This window comes from Aquila chrysaetos, chromosome 9, assembly GCF_900496995.4.
Source record: "Aquila chrysaetos chrysaetos chromosome 9, bAquChr1.4, whole genome shotgun sequence".
Lineage (NCBI taxonomy): Eukaryota > Metazoa > Chordata > Aves > Accipitriformes > Accipitridae > Aquila > Aquila chrysaetos.
In genome coordinates this window covers 32,306,080-32,326,127 of record NC_044012.1, presented here as the reverse complement: position 1 = coordinate 32,326,127, position 20,048 = coordinate 32,306,080, and the positions used below count along the sequence as shown (strand labels likewise).

Genomic DNA, 20,048 nt, shown 5'->3' with positions numbered 1-20,048 from the left:
AGACCCATGTTAGTAGTAATTGTAAAATGAAATTTTTTTAGAAACTGAAAACTGAAGCTTGATCTTGGATTTATTGCTAACTAACAACTCCTTTCTTAATAAAAGAACATTGCCATAATCTCGGAGGCTGCCAGCTCTGGTATATCATTGCAAGCAGACCGTAGAGCTAAGAATCAGAGGCGGAGAGTTCACATGACTCTGGAGTTGCCGTGGAGTGCAGATAGAGCAATACAGCAGTTCGGTAAATAACTCTTTTGTATCCTTCCCCTAGCAAACTCAGTAATACCAACTGAATTTACTGCTAATTTGTGGAAAATAAGATTGACTAAGCAACCTCTTAAGGACCCTTTTAGTCTCCTTTACCCATAAACAGAATTAGCTTTATCTGTAGTTATAGCTAATAGTCTTGAAAGTTTTGAAAGAAATCTAGCAAACAAACTTACACTGTAGCATAGGGCTCTTTCATGTATCAAGTGTCTTTATGAAAGTTGCCACAACTCTAGAGCATTTCTGTACTACCTTCTATTGGCTGTATTACAGCAGAAACTAATTTTCAGCAGGATTAAGTTTGAACTTTTTTCTTTACTCTTCGCAATTCATCATTTATTAGAAATGTTCAATGAAGTGGAATTTATTTAACATATGTGCTTCTACTTGATTATCCAGGAAGAACTCATAGATCCAACCAAGTGACTGCTCCAGAGTACGTGTTCCTAATTTCTGAATTGGCAGGAGAGCAAAGATTTGCATCTATAGTTGCAAAAAGACTGGAGAGCTTGGTAAGATTGTTTCAAGAAGTCTGTTCCTTCATTTGAGAAAATACAACTTGGATTTCTTTTTTCTTAAAATTTGATTTAATTACAAAGGTGTGTCTTAACAGGGAGCCCTCACCCATGGTGACAGAAGGGCTACAGAAACTCGAGACCTCAGCAGATTCAATTTTGACAATAAGGTGATGGTTCTTTTTCTGTTTGAAAGCTCATGCTGTGGTGCTTATTCTGCAAATGACCTGTTGAGGAAGGATTTCTTCCATCTCCTGTGAAGTGTTTTACTTTTAACTGTATTACTTCCTGATGGGAGGCCTCTTTTTGAGACACCCAGTAAACATTCTTATTTCTGTTTGCAAAGCCGTGTGGAACACAAATGTGTGTAAATTACTTTTTCTGCATTTGCTAACAATCCAAGTCTTAAGTAAATGGTATGTGTCCTCTCAGTCACAACTGAAAGATGAATTTGGCAATTCTAATTAGAAATTAAGACTGGGCTGTTTATATAGTATAATTTATAATTGAAAAGCTAATAACCAGTGCCCTTTATTATTGCAGAAAAACACTTTATTGTGAATAACAAATACTTGTTAAACCATGTGTGCTTGGGGCTGAGGCACAAACACTGGATCACATTGTTAGAGCAACTTTCTTTTTCTTATGCAGTATGGCAGAAATGCTTTAGAGATTGTCATGAAATCCATTGTGAACTTAGACTCCCCAATGGTCTCGCCGCCTCCTGATTTTCCTGGAGACTTCTTCAAGGGTAAGTATAATTCACTGGATGTAATAGCTATCTTTTGATAGTATGCAGAAAATGCAAATAATTTGAGATAGAAAACCTAGTTACTATTTTAAACTGATCAGCTGGCCCAGATAGGCTCTCACTGGATGTTATTCCTATGCACGTTGCTTGAATGTTGAAGTTCATGTATGAAACAAGGTATGTGAACTCTCTCAATATAAGGCCTGTTCTGTATCTGTTTTGGCCAAAGTATTACATGCAGTTCTTTAACTTCATTTTCCTGTTATCTGTTGCAATGTCTTGTTCTCTTGTGGGATCATGTATAGTGTCGTTAGTAATTTTCCCTGCCTGTGCTTCCTGGAAGGACAGAAGGCAAAGTTCTGTCTTGCTTATTGATGTATTGGGTAGAAATTGCAAGTAGTGTATTTAAGGGTTGTCAGAAGTTTTGGAGTTGGATCCTGAAACATGAATGCTAAACAAGCTGTTACTTCATTCGTTTATTTTTAGATGGCAAAGCATCTATGGTTTAACTTCTTTCTTTTTCCTAGATGTTCGTCAGGGATTGATTGGTGTAGGCTTGATAAATGTAGAAGACAGATCTGGAATACTAACGCTTGATAAAGGTATTTGCGTGTTTAGTGTATCTGTAGAATGTCGCTAGGAAAATCATATATCATGATAGTGGATTCCTAGCAACAGCACTGAAGTTGTAATTATCTAAAAAAAATCACTTTTTTGGAGAACGTCAGAATGTTTTCCTCATTTCTGAAATAATGGATTTAAGTAGTCTTTTTGAGACTCTTTGAATACTGATTGAGAGCTTGTCATCAAACTTAATCTTTGTTGACCTAATACATGTATTTCTTATTCTTTTTTAAGATTATAACAATATAGGGAAATTTCTGAATAGAATTCTTGGTATGGAAGTACATCAGCAGAATGCTTTATTCCAGTACTTTTCTGACACGTTAAATGCAGTTATTCAAAATGCTAAAAAGAATGGAAGATATGATATGGGCATCTTAGGTGAGTAAATCAATTTCTCAGTACTCTTGTACTTAACTAAGAACAGAGAAACAGAATAACTCTATCCTTTCCTTTTAAGATTTGGGCTCTGGGGATGAGAAAGTGAGGAAGGCAGATGTTAAAAAGTTTTTAACTCCTGGATATTCTACCTCTGGACATGTAGAACTATACACAGTAAGTTAATTGTGTATCTTCTTTGTATGAACTAATAAAACTTGCTTGCCAGTAAGTTTTTTTTAAAACATGGCAATCAGCTAAGCATGTGCTGAGTGAGGGAAGGTTCCAAGCCTTTCACTGGGCAATATTTGGTTCTACGGTTCTGTAGTTTCTATGTCTGTAGCTGTTTTAAAGTTTGTTCCCATTCAAATACCCCTGTATGGCTCTTTTCTAGATCAGTGTAGAGAGAGGAATGTCTTGGGACGAAGCAACTAAGATCTGGGCAGAACAGACAGGTCCAGATGATGGATTTTATTTATCACTACAGGTAAGATTCTTTGTCTCTTGGATTATGTTCAGAGAAGTTTTTTGGGGGCTAACCAAATATGCTGTCTCCCCTGAAAAATTTACTGTTCAAATTAATTACAGTTCAGTTTTGCAAAATGCTTTCAATCTTATATTAAAATTCATGTTAAGTTTGTTTCCAACACTAAGTATGAAGCACTCCTTTTTAGCTGCTCAGGATATTTTCTGATAGGAATGTGAGCCTGAATTAATAGCTCTTATTTCAACCTGCATCAAGAAAACAGGTGCTTTCACTGTAGGGAAAAGTTGTGATGTTAATGTAGATTAGTGGTACTGTCTTCTAAAGGTGTCCTTATTATTACTTGTTGTCTTATTGCACACACACATGCACTATTACTCTGTAAAGAACACAGTATGGAATCACTTAAGGTAGATACTGTCAGCATGTTTAAACTTACAAAGTTTTTGGTTTGTCTTTCTTTTCCAGATAAGAAATAACAAGAAAACTGCTATTCTAGTAAAAGAAGTGAATCCTAAAAAGAAGCTTTTTTTAGTATACAGACCAAATACTGGGAAACAACTCAAACTAGAAACATGTGCAGACCTGAAAAAGAAATATAAGAAGGTAACCATTAAAATTATGCTAGTTTTAAACTTAGAAAATTTTGAAAAGAAATATAAGGGCTTTTTTTTTTTTCTGGTACTTGTGTATAATTCTGGCAAATCAAAAACTAGGCTTATTTTTCCAGAGCAGAGCTTGTATTTGGGTCTTTTTAAGTGGGTCTGCGTGGTTTCTGCATTCCTATATCTAAAACCTTTCTGAATAGAAGTAGTCTGTGGTGTGGTAATATGAAATGAGGGTTTTTTAGGGTCTAGCAAGGAAAAGTCTTGCTTCTCTGTAAGGTGTACAAACATGCTCTTAAGTAAGCAGCAATATACAGTGTATCCTAAGCTATGATTCTGAAGTTTCAGCTGTTGGCTGATAAAGTTTGGATTATTTTGTTTAGAGGCTGGTAAGATACCTAACACTTCTCAAACAATTTTATGGTGTTGAATTTGTAAAAACTTGAGGAAATTCTGAGACCAGGTTGATTTATTGGAAAAGCTCTGCAATTCTGCTATGTTCAAGGATTTTGCTCATCCTTTGAGATGGCATTTCCATTGAAGAGCCTGAAATTATAATAATGTAGGATAATGTACCTCTCTTTACCATCATAATGTTGGTGCTCCCTCTTTTCTCATAGTAATGACCAAATTGCTTTTGTTCTATGCAAGTCTTGATGTGTTTTACTATATTACTATTCCCGCTTTGAATGACTTTTCCAGGTACCTTCTGAAGATGCTCTGCCACACTGGTTAGAGCAGTACAATTCTTCTGCGGATACCTGCACCCATGCTTATTGGTTAGTATTCATGTGCACATAGATGCTTTAACTTAAACTGTTTACCTAAACTGCTTTATCACTTCTGTTCTTCTGCTATTCACATGATTTCTTGTTTCTCGCTTAAGAAAAATTGTCCCATGACCAGTCAAATGACCCAACCTTTGAGTAGAAACATGAAGCTTTGCATTTGCCCTTAAAGTCCTAATATATTAGATGAACACTAATGTATGAATTGCACTCCAGTAGAAGTATAATGACCCAGGAGTAGCTTGTGCTTTAAGTGTCTTGGTCTAAGCTATTATTGTGGTAGGATAGTTCCAATGTTGTTTGGGGGGGAAAAATATTTATACTCAAGTAGAGGTGAGATAGATGTCAGAAACAGCTGTTCTTGTGCTACCTCTTCTAACAGTGTGTCTGAACTCAGTAGCTGATGTCTTAATTCCTGAGGAACAGCATAACTGGTAGAAGTTTCAGATTAATAATGGAGTTTCTGAAATATACTGATCAGATACCAGTTTCATATGTAACAGGTTCAGGTTCTCGGGTGATCTAAATGAGCGGTATCTTTGGTTTAAAGCTCTGCCTGTACATTTTGAAGATGTGGTCCTAAATAGGCCAACACTTCTCAAAGCTTTACCATTAGAGGCATGCTGTGGATAAAGTATCCTTCCCTTACAGTGTACTTGCAGCCCTCGCTCAACTCTTGAGTACGTGTTAAATAACTTCAAGTCTCATTTTTAACTGAATTGGATACTTTCTGTTTGCAGAATTCTTTTGAAAGCTTTTTTTCTCTCTACTGTAGGAGAGGCAATTGTAAGAAGGCAGGCTTGGGATTAGTTTGTGAAGTGGGACTCCGCTGTCGAACTTACTATGTCTTGTGTGGTTCAGTATTGAGCGTCTGGACAAAAGTAGAAGGTGTTCTCGCCTCTGTGAGTGGTACAAATGTGAAAATGCAAATAGTTCGTCTAAGAACAGAAGATGGGCAGAGGATCGTAGGTAAGTGGCTTGTCTGCTCCTTTATTTCCATTTAGGGTAGACGGTAGTTGTAACTTACAAGTCACTCTGTGTTGAGAGTCACATAAGCATCTTTTTATAAAGTCTCCTACAGGAGAAAAGGCTCATCAGTGTGCTTCTGCCCCTCCCCAACATACACAACTGTTGAAATACGTCTTTGTAGTACAAACACTGTTTTGGGTCAGGTTAAAGAAGGAAGACACTTTTTTCAGCCAGGCTTTGGAACACTTATTCTGTCAGTTCTTTTGATTTACTAGGAATAAAAACATCATATTCGGCCTGTTTGAGCCAAGCTATCTTTGAAACCATAAGGGCTCCACTTTTTTCCCACTTCTGGCAAAGAATAGTAAGACCTTGAAATGGTTGTTTTCATGGGTTTTGAGCTACTGAAAGTCACATGTAATCAGTTTAAAATTACTTCAGGATGATGTCATTTCTTGCTGCTAAACCTCTTAGTGAAGCCCTCATAGCAGATACCTCAGAGGCTGAAATCTCCGTTTTATTTTTTTGTTTAAACATGGACTTCCTGTGGATGTGCAATATCATGGCAGCTCATACTCTAGTAACAGTTTTCTAAGATGTTGAAACTAGGTTTTTCATATTTAAACTTTCATGGTGTTGTAACTTCTGCGAGACTAGAAAAAGCAAAAGTAGCTGACTTCTGGTTTTATGTGGCAGCGGATAACATAAGAATAAAACTTGTCTTTGGGGCAAAATGGCAACTTATTTATACTACTTCATGACCTAAAGGACTAGTGAAGACTTCTGAAGATAAACCTCTTACTGAGAAGCAGAACTGGTAGCTGTGCTTGATTAGACTTGACATTGGCAACAGTTGCTGTTGACTGTTGCATAAATTAAATGGTGGAATTGTCAGCCTGAGGTTTTAATGAACAAATTGTTTGCATGCTTATGAAACAATTGATTTGTTGCCATTTTCAGGTTTGATCATTCCTGCAAATTGTGTATCGCCCCTTGTAAACCTCCTGTCAACGTCAGACCAGTCTCAACAGCTTGCAGTACAACAGCAGCAGATATGGCAGCAGCATCACCCGCAAAGCATCACCAATTTCAACAATGCATAAGAGGACAAACTACAGGTGTTGACTTTGGTGTTTGAGGAAAAGGCTGTAAAAGCATATCACTTGCATAAAAATCAGGGACAGATTCCAAAGAAATATAACTTTTTCAGTTCAGTTGTGTGCTCTCAAATACTTTGGGAATAAAGAGATCTAAAAAGGTTGGTAGAACTGAAAGCCAGCAGTTGTTTATGGTGGTGCATCTGTCTTTCCTTATGCTCTCTGTAGTGCTTCCTGTTTGCTTTTACTTTTGGCCTTTTAAGCTACAAACCACAATTTGTTTGAAAATGCTTGAAAATCCCCAAGCAGGCTTTATTTTTATCTTGTCATACAGTGCTCAGGGTTTAACGCAGTGCATCAATGCCATTGCTGTGGGAGATATCCTTGAATGCATGTATTGAGTATATATATAGAAAATATATATTGGGTTTTTCTCTTCAATTTATGAGTTTGTAAAAGCATGAAACCTAGAGGTTGCACATCATGCATTCAGGTTCCTTCCCAGTTTCTGTTTGACAGTGCATGTCTTTGGAAACGGGCATGGACAGGATAAACACACAAGACAAGAATTCAGAGAGAAACACAATCTTAGTTGTACAGCATTGGTTATTGCATTTTTATAGTGTTTATACCCAGGTGTTGCATTTTTTCTGGTTCTCTCCTGGGGGTTATATATTTGAGTCTACAACATGTTCTTTTTGTGATAAACATCTTAAATTAAAATTAGTTCATTTTTAATGTATTAATGGTATTCCTAATGTGTACTGCAAAGATGGCTGGATGCCTATTTTCCTTAAATTGAAACATTTCCTTAATCCGAGGTGGTTATGGAAACTTAAGTGCAAATTCACTTCCATCTCGCATACAATCTTATATTTTTTACTTCATTAATGTAATTTAATTTGTCACTTGTAAGATGAAACCTTACTTGAGCTGTAAATTAGAGAATGGGAAACACTTGAGGGTTCCGCTGTATGTGCTGTTTCTGTTACCCAGTAACTTGAATACTGTTTAATATGTTGTAAGACATTGTAGAGTTTATCTGGAGCTGTTTAAAAGAAATTGTAATGTACAAATGTGAATAGTCACTTATCTATAATATGGGTAAGTTTTGTTTTGCCTATAATAGTAGATGTTTATAAGAAAGTGAAGGACAATGTTTGTCATTTCTTGCTTGCACAGGTTGCACTATTGAAAAATTGAGATTGTATAAACCTGTCCAAAAAAACTACAAGATAATGATCTTGTAGATGTCAAATAAAAGTTATTGTACTAACAAGAAGTGGAGTCTTGTTTAGGCAATCACTGTATTCCAAAAAAACTAACAAGTCTGTACAATTGGAATTTGACAGGACTTGGCATGTTCCAGTCTGCTTTAACCAGGCAGTCCAAACCAGGCAGTCTTGCAGTCCAAATATCTCAGTTGAACTCATTAATGAGGCAAGAAGTAAACTGTGTTTAAACCTTGATGCATATTTTAAGTAAGGTTGACCTGACAGACTGAGAGCAGCAATCCACTGCAGCGTATGTCACTTCTGTAAACACTCAGTGAGCCAGATTCAAGTGTCGTAAAGTTTTTCCATAAGTCATGGGGCCAGAAGTTCCACAACTTCAGGCTGAGGTAAGCTCCCTTATGTGAATTATTTCACTTGAGGTTCTGTTAACACTGCCTGTGCTGGCACCCCAGTGCAGTAACAGAGCACCTGCTTGTTGGGGAAAGAAGTCTGCCTGCTGTCCTCAGCTCCCAGCCTGAAAGGGTCAAGGGGATGAATCCCCCACACATGCTTGTGACTAACTGGAAATACAGATCTAGAATAAATCGGCATGCTCCCTACTGCCATAGTGCCTGCTACATCTCTGTAAAGTACTTGTAATGGAGGTGGTAGGTATGTTGGGAGTTTTTTAATCCTCTGGTAGTAAATGGAAGCTTGCCTGAGTGCTGTGATACCAGTAGGAGCTGACATGCCCTGGAAAACTGTAGACCACAGACAGGGTGTGGGGGAGGATGTTCATGTGTTTTGTACCCACCATTGGATGTATTTGGCATCTATTGCAGGAAAAGTAATTGGGATTTTGAGAAGTTTGTTGACAGATTACTATTGCAGCAGACAGTGAACCAAATAGCTAGTACCAGCAAGCTGTGTGTAGACTTCGCTGTCTTTTTTTTATTATTATTATTTGGTGTAGAAACTTCTACCATCTGAGATGGTAACATAAGACTTTAGATTTTAATCCTCAGAAAGATGGTTCTGGAAGTGGTAGGTTCACAAATGGTAATTTTACTTTTTTAAAAAAAAAAAGCCATTATTTAAGTACGCTCCAGTTCCTAAGTGCTCTTCTCAGCCTGTTGTGCTAACTTTGGTGGTTGGGATGAGCAAATACTGAGTTGAATATTCTCTGTATTGATAACCAAACCACACTACTTTACTTCAGGAGTTCATAGCATATGCTTTTGCTCACACCTTCTTAAACTTCCCATAGACTTGTGTCCCTTGGAGGGGAAAAAAAATGGCAGTACTTATAAGATCTGTAAGAACTGTTCCTATTCCAGAAATCCATTCCCCGACTTGCTCTCCTTTGCCTGCTCTGCTGCTTGCCACTGTCAATGCTTTGGCTTTCTCATTCAGTTACTAACATCTGCATCCACAGCTCTGGAGTGTTATAGCATCTTAAAGGTTAACAACAACAAAAAAAAATACCCTTCAAGCTACAGAAACATTTTCTCTTGAAAAATCCTGCTCAGTGGTTGGGGTGTGGTTTTTTGGTAGTAGTTTGTTCCTTGTATGAGCTGCTGATAAAGCTTGGGGGAGAAAAGGAATAAAAATAGCACTGTGGATGGGATAAGGAACAGCTATGTGGTATCTTCTTGCAGCACTGCCCGCAAGACAAACATCCTCACAGGGAGGAAAAAGGAGAGACCAATTGTCATGTCATAAATTACCAGGCTAGGCAAGAATGGTCTGTTTTTCCTACTTGTGGGGCATTGACCTGCTTTGTACAAATCACCATCTGAAATGAATATAAAATTTATAAAGGATAGATGTCTCTGATAACAGGGGCAAAGCTAAATGTAAAGCAGTAGCAATTTCTGTACCCCATGAGTTTTGGAAGCATGCTGTAGAAGGGGAAGATACATATTTGACTTGGGAATTGAAGGGATAAAATTTTGGGGTTTCTTTTTTAAACTGTCTCTTGATAGCAACTAAATTCTGACTTGTATCTTAAGTATGAAACTAGTTAACATCTGACACAGTAAATGTAATTATAACCCACTAAAAACTCCCTCTGCACAGCAAGTTTTCAATTTTTTTCCCAATCACTGTATGGTCTGTTGGGAACACACACCTCTTGTAAGGACTTAAAGTTCCCCAAAGATGCCAGTTGTCTAGTCAGTGTGTAGTATTTTCTTTGTAAATTAAGAAAGCTCTGCAACCTGTAAACATTTGTCAAGTGAATTATCAAGGGGTTTTTGTATTTTTCTTTTGTGTTTGGAATAAGCTTCATTCAGATCCCATCGCAGTCTGTACATATATAGAAAGAGTATGTATGTATATAGAGATGTTAAAGGCTACTGAATTATTGAATGTAAATAACTCTTGTTTTCTGTTGTGGTTTTTTTTTTCCTTCATGACCTTCCCAAGATGTATTCCTATTTTCTCAACCTGCCAAACAGGCAGTTTGTGTGTACTTTGAAATATATATAGCATATATAAAACTTCCAAGGGATGTGTGCATATGTTGTAGATGTTATATGTTGTCATCATTTTTTTCAAAACTATCAGTTGTCTTGTCTTTGTGATCCTTTTGATGCTATGTGGTTTTATTTTATATTTTAGTGTATAATGCATTTTTTTGAGACAAATGGATTCCCGATGTCTTTCAGTGACTGGTACTATTCACTTCTTAGTGCCTGTATCAGAGAGAAACAAATATTTAAATTTTCATGTAGTTTGTTTTCTTTAGTCTTTTCAGTGTGTTTCAGATCTTGAGCTTTAATCCTAGATACATTTCCATTTTCTTCCACTGACTAGTATTTCCAATTGTGCATTTAGTGAGCTCCTACGAGTCCCAGAATTAAATGCATCAGCAATAGGACCTGCCCACTGTCCTAACATGTAAAAGTATGATTACTACGTTCATATTAAATGTTAACTGTCTTAAAAGCGCTCTCGAAAGGCGGGTAATTTGAGAGTAGGAAAGATGCATCTTTTGTATTTCCTGGGAAAGTTTTGAGCTTCATGTAATGTCTAAATGTGCAAAATTGAGGTAATGGCAATTTCTTACCTTTGAAAAATTGGTGCATATTTTTAATTGCCAGATAAAAATACATATATTTATATCAAAGTTAGAGATTAATGAGAAATCCCTTGAATTGTCTGTCTCTTATTTAGCCCTTAAGCTTCCAGCAGTTGTCACACAGGTTTTGCCCTTCTCCTCTTGCTGGGAAGGACTATGTCCATACAGTTGTTACCTGAATTAAGTGGTTTCCAAAGTCCGTTGACTGGAGAGTCGTGGCAAGAAGCGTCCAGCTGCAAATGCAACAAAATACTTCTGGTAGTTTCTGTGGTCAGTACAATGAACATGGAGAAATAACGGAGGTGCTTTTGTCATGTGCTGGCAGCTGCAGTGCATGGTTCCATGTCGCAGGCTCTCAGGGTAAAGACTGACAAACTTGGCAGAAGTAATAAAGTAATGCAACCGCAAACATGCCTGAGTGCAGAATGAGACATGGGAAACCTCGAGGGCTGACGCTTCAGTTGAGAGCAGTGTTGGCCTCATCTGCTGCTTAGGCTTTATATTGAGTTTGAAAAGCAACAACTCCCTTTTTAAGGCGAAAAATACGAAGGAGGGAAGAAAAGGCTGGAAACACCAGTGTTTCTCAGCTACAATTTGCAGCAGCTGAGGGCAGTTTGCCTCTAAAAGCTTATGCTAAAGAGAGTGATAAGTAAAAACCTAGCAAGAACTTACTTGATTTGATGTGCTTTGCTATTTCTTAATGGGTCCAAAATAATTTTTGAATGAATTAAGTTTGAGGAAGTAATAAGATTCAAGAATAGAAACTGGACAGGTTTAAGCTAAGGCCAAAACTCGTGTAAGGAATCTTTCGCCTGCTGTGTCATGAACTGATACCGCAGGTTTTTGTTGAACTGCACGCCATATGTGCGAAGGGTGCTGACATTTCTTTCCAGAAGAAAGACGTCTGTGCTGAGAGACAGACTGAAAGTAATGGATCTGTGGTGCACATAAGCAGGCAGCTTAACCAATATAGAAATACATTTGGTTTTAAATTATGTCTTTTGTTTATAAGGTCCTGCAGTGCTTAAATACCTGAATCAACGTGTTGAGTCTTATTTTGTAAGAACCAAGTTTGGCTAGTGTTTCTCAACTCAGTTGTGCTTACGGCATAACTTTAATGAGACAGGTCACCTGCAGAAGAGTAGTTTTCCTGTACTTCATTTGCACTGGGAAGGATAAAGAAACATTTCTACTGACATTCCTGATTGCATACATATTTATGTATCTACTTTCTGATTTGGAAAGGATAACCAGTAAAATGCCAGATTTATTGCAGGCACATAATGGCATTTTTATTTGCCAAGTCATTTGATTTATTTTTCAGTCATTCACATAAAGTCCCGTGGCCTACTGAGTTTTACTCAAGGTGCGTGTTCACTGCCTCAGCATCTTCCAGCAATCCTGTGGAGGGGCTGTACCGCACCCCTGCAATAACTTTTGCTGTGATACTACCTCTGCACAAAGGATACGCTATTTTTTTAAAGTAGGACTTTGCTATTAGTACTTCTTCAGTCTACACCTTTAACAGTCCAATGTGACAGAATTCCAAAGCTGCATAACATTTAAGATGAATTGTATGTGTTCTTTTTATTGCCTGCCCTAATTGGAAACCTTTGCCTAACCCTAAAGACTTCATCCTCTAGCACAGTATTGTGCTGCGTGTCCCTGCGTTCTCCGTGTGAGCAGACAATACCTGTGCATGCCAACTGTCCTTGTACAAAGTGGCAGAACTTTGAGTGCCCGGCAATAAAATACTACAGCAATGTTTAGAAAGCTTTATACTCACAAAAATTACAAACTGTGGAACATGATGAATTCTGTATTGAGGGTTGGTTTGGGGTTTTTTTTGGTAAAAAATTGTTAAATAAATTAAACCGACTACTACTATGGTTTTTTTTTTTTTTTTCCCCGTTTAATTTTCTGTTGTGGAACTTATCCACATAGGTTGTTTATATTGGAATGCCTTTCAGCAATACTTCTGCATACGTTAAACGTACTCATTGTCACTCCAGTTTAGGATCCTTCAGACGAGTAGAAGTCATGTTCTAATAATCCAAACATCTTTTATTTCAATCCACTTAAATACCTGGCACTTAACCTGGTTAGTTTCACTGGTTAATTAAACTGGCTTTATTGGTAGTTAAGAGCAGATTCATGACATTCTCTGAATGCTGTCATGATCTTAAAAAAGGGAGGAGAGTTTATAAAAACTGTACCAAGATTAGAAAGCATCACCTTCTTCATATTTTGTATATAGCATGCAAATATCTTTCCTTTATCTAAAGAGTTAGCTTGGGATAAACAGACTAATCTTGTTTTTGTAAATCATTTAATATTGACTTTTACTCTCATTTTCCCCAAATCTGGAAGAGTGATGATGCCAAGTTCTCAGGAATAAATGAAGATGCCCAAACCTCAGAATTTAATTATTCATTTTCATAAAGCAGTAGACTTTGTTCTTTAAGTAAGGGCGAAATGTTTAAGAGAGGTTTTGTTGGCTTTTTTCCAATATGTAAATACTACACCTTAAAAATGCCAGAGAGGCAGCTCGTGAGCTGGCGGCTTCTACCTTTGGAAGTCCAGGTCTGGTTTATATGTTCCTTCCTTCCCCATTTATAAGGTGGAAGAATTGACCGTGCCTGCTAAATACACAATGAATTGCAGAGCATGAAACAGAGATCTGTATCGGCCTAGTGACTAAGTTAAATCATAAACCAGGGTGCAAGTGATTTAATTACTCCTGGGTAAGATCTCCTGTGAAGTTACTTGAAGTGAACAAAAACGTAGATCTGTGAGCAATTAAACAGTGCAGATCTGAGCCTGCAGCTGGTGTCCACAAACCGTCCCCAGCGTTACCCCTCTCTGTGCAGGAGAGCTGGGCTTTGGGAGTGAGCAGTGCTGCTTCGTGCAGGCAGCGTGCAGGGATTGGGACTTTCATGGCAACAGCTCCTGCCTGCTTTTGTGAGAGGCCCCGCAGTTCTCCCAGCCCCAGTTTGGGCCTTGGGGCTGCAAGACAGCTGCTGAGCCACGTGTGTTCTGCTGGCCCTTTGCTGCTTTCCAGGGCGGACTGGAGCAAGACACTGGTGTTTTCTCCCTTCCTTGGCAAGAGAAAAGCATGTCCCAGGCCTGCGTGCTCCTGGGGAGGATGCCACGGCCTGGCCTGCCTTCCTGAAAGCACTTTTGGGCAAGTGGACCACGCTTCAGGGCCTTGGGGACTCTGCCTCTGGCTCGTGCCTCAGCTACGTCGGGTTCGATCACTGGCAAGTCTCGGCCTCAGACTGCACTATTTAAATTACAGACAATGCTATCTCCTGTGACGAGCCTCTGCCAGGGCTGTAAATCCTTCACATCCGGGACTGTCCTTCCCTTTCTGTGCGCACACATACAGAGCCCTCGACGGGGCCAGTGCGGTGCCTGCCAGGCTGCGGTGTCTGCCGGGGCGGCTGGCTGGCCAGCGGCTCTGTGGGGAGGACCCACAGCATGTCTGCTCCGGAGAGACTCGGGGGCACCCTGCAGCCTCCCCTCTTCGCTTTTGTAGAGGGGGAAGAAGGGGTTCGTAGGCAGTATTGCAGGGCAGTAGGCTGCTGCTCTCGCTCTTCAGGTAGATGTTTAGGCAGAGTTTGATTATTTGGCTGCCTAAAAATACTCAGCAATTCCAAGCCCTAACTCTGTGGGTATCACCCTGTCCCACTGCCTCTGCTGGGAGAATGAAATCCAGCAATTGGCACTGGAAGACTCCACACCCATGCACTCACTGAGCTGGGCACAGAGGCTTTTACACCAGCGATCGTCGTATGCAGGCACCAGCTTAGCAAGAGGCGTCTTCAGGGCTCTCGCTTCTGCCTCGAGTGCTGTCCTGGGGCAGGAACTCAGCAGATGTGTTAGACTCAGCCTGGCAAAAGCTGTGTCTGCGGCTCTGGCCTGGGCAAGGGAAGGAAGCGCCGTGCCCGGCGGTGTCAGCCGAGGGCCGTACGGTGCCCGACTGGAGACCACGGAGGAGCTGCCTGTGCCACACGCTGCACTCTGCAAGCCTGTGCTGTTGTGTCGCTGCGATTTACCCCCTAGTTTTCCTCCTTCCCCCTTCTCTCTGCTCTGTGCTCTTCTCCCCCCCCCCCCCCCCACGCCCCGAGCTGTTGTGAAGCTCCACATTCCTTTCCCCACAGTCATTTTCCATTTTCCAGCCCTGGGCTTTACTTCCACTCTCTCCTCCACTTCCTTTGCTCAGATGACCAGTAACAAAACAATTAGGGATGCTCCCGTCAGGCTTTACAGTTGGTGTCACAATGAGGCTATGAGGGACAGAGGTGTTTGTGCCTCTCGATGATGTGCGTCAGGAATATGTCACTGGTCTGGTGACACTTGGTTTGCACTTGGAAAGTTTTCTGTGAGGCTTCACCTCAATGTGTCCCTCCAAAATGTAATTCGATTCTGCAGCCATCGCAGGTGTCACGTGGACGCTTATTTCACGTGGACGCAATCTGATTAGGGCATTTGGGTGTTTGACACCAGCCTACGTACGGGAAGCCCTTCAGGCGAGCCAGCACTCAGCTTTGCTGTGGATTTCTCTGCTCTTTCCCAGACAGGACTGGGATGAAAGCGAGTTTCCAAGCCTCCTCTGCCCCAGCCAAAGGGTGGGGTATTCCCTGCCCCGGGCCCACAGCCGCACAGGGCGGGAGGCAGAGGCAGGGCCTGGCCACAGCCCCGCAGCCGAGCGGTGCCAGCTCGCTGCACCCTGGGCCGGGCCGCCCTCCTTGGCACAGCCTTCAAGGGCTCAGGAGTGGGAGGGTAACGAGAGTCCAGCCCGCAGGGCAAGAAGGGAGAGTCCTTCCAGGCAAACTGAAGGAATTGGGCAGGGTGGAGCGCTCGTTCGTCTGGAAAGACGATGCAGGGAAGCCCTGTAATGTGGGGATAACGTGATAATCCATCCCTGCAAGCAACGGCAAGGAAGGAGGAGCCCCCTGGCCACAGCCCGCGGCCGGGCAGCCCGCCTGGCTTCACCCTGTGCTCGGCAGGGCAGGGAGAGCAATCCTGCCGGCTGAGAGGGGCTCAGTAGCCTTCTTTGCCTGTTCTTAACAAGCAAAATGAAGCTTTTTCCTTTCTGCCCTTATTTTCTTTGCTGGTTTTCATTGGAATCTGGGCTGGTTTTGATATTGGTGCCTGGTGCTTGTTTGCCTGGCAAACTGCAAAGAGGAAAACTCTCATTAGAGAGATTCCAGGCCTGTGCTTTTGTGGCTGAGGGCTTGGAAACTTCTCATTCCTGCTCTGTGGTCCTCCAGGGAGACCTCCAGCCGGAGCAGCATAGAGCAGGCTGCTACTCACACTATCTCGAAGGTAAATCCAGAGCAGCATTAAGGCCTCTTTATCTTACACATTTCCAGTCTCTTCCAACAGCTTTACAGGTGCTATTTGCTTTTTCTCCTTCTGGTACATGCCATCTCTAAGGCAAAACGTCCCCCTCAAAGATGGAACGAGCCTGGAATCAGCTCCTCAGCCCATCGGGCAGCACCCGCGCGGCGATGCTGAGCAGCTGTCTGCCTGGCAGGGCTGTTCCACTTGGCAGCCAGACAAAGGACTCAGGAGTAGGAGGAAAACAAGGCTGGGAGGGAAAGTCGCTCCAGATAATACGACATCTGGCCTGGGAGGAACCATCTGAAAGTGGGGAGCAGGGCGAGGCTGGGAAAAAGTTTGTCTGGGAGAATTTAAGGGGAGAGCCCGTCCGGAATAGGCATCCAAACTTCGATCCGAAATTGTTGCAAGCCTGTCTGCTGATGCGGGCCAGGCGGTGGGAGAGGATTTCCTGGGGCCTGGCTCACGGCTGCTGCCACAGCGGTTTTGGCTTCGGCATTCTGTATTGCAGCCCCCCTTGCAGAGGGTCTCAGAGGGCTGTTTCGTGCAGGGGGGGAGCAATCCCGACCTTCCAGGGGTATTTTGAGGTGCGAGAAGAAAAGGCAACAGGGTAGAGCTGGGGAATCTGCATTTCTATTCAGGATTGGGTGTTTCTCGTGCATTTTGGTGAGGATGGGGCAGTAAGCAGCAAACATCAGCCAAAGAACAGATCACAGTGGAGGGACACCAAGGGCTGTCAGCTTTCTCTCGGGAACCAGGAGGGAAACCTTGTACCATCAGCAGGAAGCAGTCATAGGGAACAGGAATGTAAGGAGCTGTAGCAGGGCGGTAAGAAGAGAGCAACAATAGTGCCAAAAAGGATAAAACACACAATTTTCCCTCTGTGCCAGTGTCCCAGACAGCCCCAGGAGCATGTGAGGTGGCCCTGGAGCAGGGCCCAGGGAAGGAGGTGTTCTACACCAGGAGGTGTTGGCTCATTAACAACCCCAGTAAGAATGGTACTCAGCTCTGTGAAGTATCTTTTAAAATGCTGTTTGTTAGAGCTGACACTCACTTGCCTCTACCACTTGTGCTCTTCAAAGAGGTTAAGCCTGCCTTCACTCAAGGCTTAAAAAGCTTAATTTTCAGCCTAGGCCTATCAGAGACTTTTCACTTCATTTTGGATTATCATCTTTGTTTTAGCACAAGAAAGCAGTTGGGAGACTTGCAGGTTAAATTAGTGCTCAGAAACTTGTAGGTGCCTCTATGATTGTTTTATGTGTGATGCTGGATCCCTAGAAATGTGGGGATAAGTATTTGACTATAAACTCCCTCCAGAAAAAGGAACAAACTTCCCTTCTCTTTACCCTTGCTGCTACATGGGTCTCTGTGGTGGGTAAAGGACAGTTAGAACATCCCTAAGTCACTCAATTCATTAAGCCTGACAACAATTAATTACATTTAAATTAATGTGGAAATGCAATGTTTTACACATGTCGAAGACATGCCAGGAAAAAAGAGTCTCACCATGCCATCTTTAATTCTTCTTATTGTTGATTTAATCCAAGATGACATGAAACAAGCCTAGTTTGTGCTCTCCATTTGCAGGTCTCCAAGAGTGTTACAGCATCGCTCTGCAGAAACTGATGGCTATTTAGTTTTATTTCCAGATACAAGGGGACAAACAAGTTTGTCTTCAAGCATGGCCCAAGGCCCCTAGCTCTGCCACGAAGAGCCGTCCTGATAACCAGCTGCCAGTGCCTTCCAACATCACACTTTGCATGTGGATTCCTTACACCCTTGCCGGAGGGGTACAGCATCCAGCCTCACAGAGGGAAGGGAAAATCTCCTTGAGATCAGTCAGAGCTTGGCTCAGCAGGGGCTGGAAGGCTTACTCTGTGGAAAGACTGGCTGCTGAGTATTCCCAGTGGTTTGGGAGGAGCAGAGGTGAGAAAGTCAAACCAGGAGAGGGAACAGAGAAAATACAAAGAAAAGGAAAAGAGGAGGGGGACAGGGTGAATGCTGCAGATCTTACACAACTGAGAAGAGGTAGCCATACCTGGAAAATATATCATCTGTGCTTGCAGATGACTGAAGAGACAGGCACCTCTTACTGTCCATCCTCCCTTGCTGAAAAATGTAAGCACACACATTTATTTTCAAGTTACCTCCTAGTGTGGAGAAAGCTCGAAAATGTCACATGTGTGATAAAATGGCTCTGCTGTATTTCCTGCTCTATGACTTGGCCACTTGGTGATTAAGAGCTGCTTCTGCTGTCAGTAAACAAGACTGTGCCATCAGTCTGCAGAGCGGGGACCTGCGGCTTGCTGCAAACAGCCAGGAGCGTGCACGCTGCTGGAACTGTAGGTGTTACAGTCGATGCAGGGTTTTGCATGTGCAGAACACAACTGTCAGCAGTGCAAGCCATGCTTGTGACATAAAACAAGTTTAAACTGCAGGCAGCCGCTCCAAGGGAGCTTGAATCTGTGGTCACCCTGCTAAATTGTCGGCCCAGGGGCCAAGCATGATGGTGGTTTTATTCTTGTGGCCACACCTGGTTCAAAACAACTGAAGTGAATCCACAGAGCACATGGCAGATAGGAAGAGCTTGTAGGAACTTCCTACCCAAGCCAACTTAAGCGGTGTCTTTAAGCAAAAAACCAAGAGGCAGCTAGTAAAGTCAGTTGAAGCTTACATAGCTTCTGAGGCCAAGCAGTAAGGTTGTAATTTACCAGGGTCTTGTGTCTTGTGCCACCACCGCTACCTGTGCCCAGAGAACTGCGGACCAGATGTAAAATACTGAGATGTGGTACTGCTGGGTTCCCACTTACAAGAAAATAATCTGGCCCTACAAGCCTGACCATCTCATCAAGCCTGACCCTCACAGTTTGCTCCAAAGCTTGCAGTGTCTTTTGCTGAAGAAAGGATAATCTTTACAGGATCGTTTCCTTATCCCCCCCCCCTGGAATATTGTATATTTTGAAGCTGTCATTATAAAACCCAAGCAAAACACAGGGGATCTTGTTCTTCACAGTGTTGCTCTGAGCGCAGCTTTGTAGAGTTGGTGTAAAGCTGTGAAAAACACAGCAAGCTCGGAACACTCCCATTTCGCACTCACTTGGTGTGACTGTAAACAACCGCACAGCAATGGAAAATCCCAGAGCGGCATGCCCCTCGCCTGCAGGACTTTGCTGGCCTTCCAGGAGTCAACAGAAAGGCAGTTATTTACAAATCTGGAAGTGAAGTTTTAGGGATGCAAAGTTCTCTGGTCACACAGTGCTGGATGTGAGGGTTTACCAGTGTGATCTTTCAGGACTCTAATAAGAATTACACAGTTAAAGCCCTAAGCACCAGTGTGAAAATACTGTCACTGAGTGTGTGATTCTATGCCTGGGGCTCTCAGGTCCCCTCTCCAACAGACCGGGGCGTGGATCAGTTATTGTAAGGATAGTCTGTGCCACTCTGGCCTTTGCCATGATAGCTGGAGTCACGCACTTGGACCAGAGATAAAATACACCGTAACAAGATCACGTATTTAATCTGGTTACCAGTCATATTTTTTAGATGTTTCTTTCATGCAGTGTGGAGTTGCTAGGGCATGAGCCGAGGAGTCTCAAAGCCTGGCTCGCTTTTCCCACTCTGCCTCAATTCTCCTTTATGCGGAGAAAATCACCTAATTGCTCTGTGACTATTTCCATGTCTCTGCAACGGAGATGGTACCTGCCTCCCTCTGCAGAGCAGTCCACAGTGAGAGATAGTATGGGCCTAAATCAGTGTCACTTAAAAGGAATTTGCCCCTGACTTCCCAGGAGCAGGATCGGGCTATCTGTGTTTGCTGTCAGCAGCATTAAAAGCAGTATATAGGCATTAAGAGCAGTATATAGCTTTGGATAGATATTAACACCTGCAATAAAACTACCAACTACCTCACCGATCCCGGAGTGGCTTC

General features: G+C 42.0%; 1 protein-coding gene across 3 annotated transcripts in view; it reads left to right on the top strand.

Annotated features, from left to right (window-relative positions):
• Nucleotides 1–7,760, top strand: part of SBNO1 (strawberry notch homolog 1) — a 33,682-nt gene extending 25,922 nt beyond the window's left edge. For all 3 annotated transcript variants that reach the window (XM_030025270.2, XM_030025271.2, XM_041125784.1), the window contains 12 exons: nt 106–241; nt 667–779; nt 881–952; nt 1,434–1,533; nt 2,061–2,135; nt 2,392–2,538; nt 2,618–2,712; nt 2,930–3,022; nt 3,488–3,625; nt 4,327–4,403; nt 5,188–5,381; nt 6,342–7,760. In XM_030025270.2, the coding sequence (XP_029881130.1) occupies nt 106–241; nt 667–779; nt 881–952; nt 1,434–1,533; nt 2,061–2,135; nt 2,392–2,538; nt 2,618–2,712; nt 2,930–3,022; nt 3,488–3,625; nt 4,327–4,403; nt 5,188–5,381; nt 6,342–6,484 (1,383 nt within the window). In that variant the 3' untranslated portion in view covers nt 6,485–7,760. The remainder of the gene's footprint in view (nt 1–105; nt 242–666; nt 780–880; nt 953–1,433; nt 1,534–2,060; nt 2,136–2,391; nt 2,539–2,617; nt 2,713–2,929; nt 3,023–3,487; nt 3,626–4,326; nt 4,404–5,187; nt 5,382–6,341) is intronic.
• Nucleotides 7,761–20,048: the final 12,288 nt, after the last annotated feature.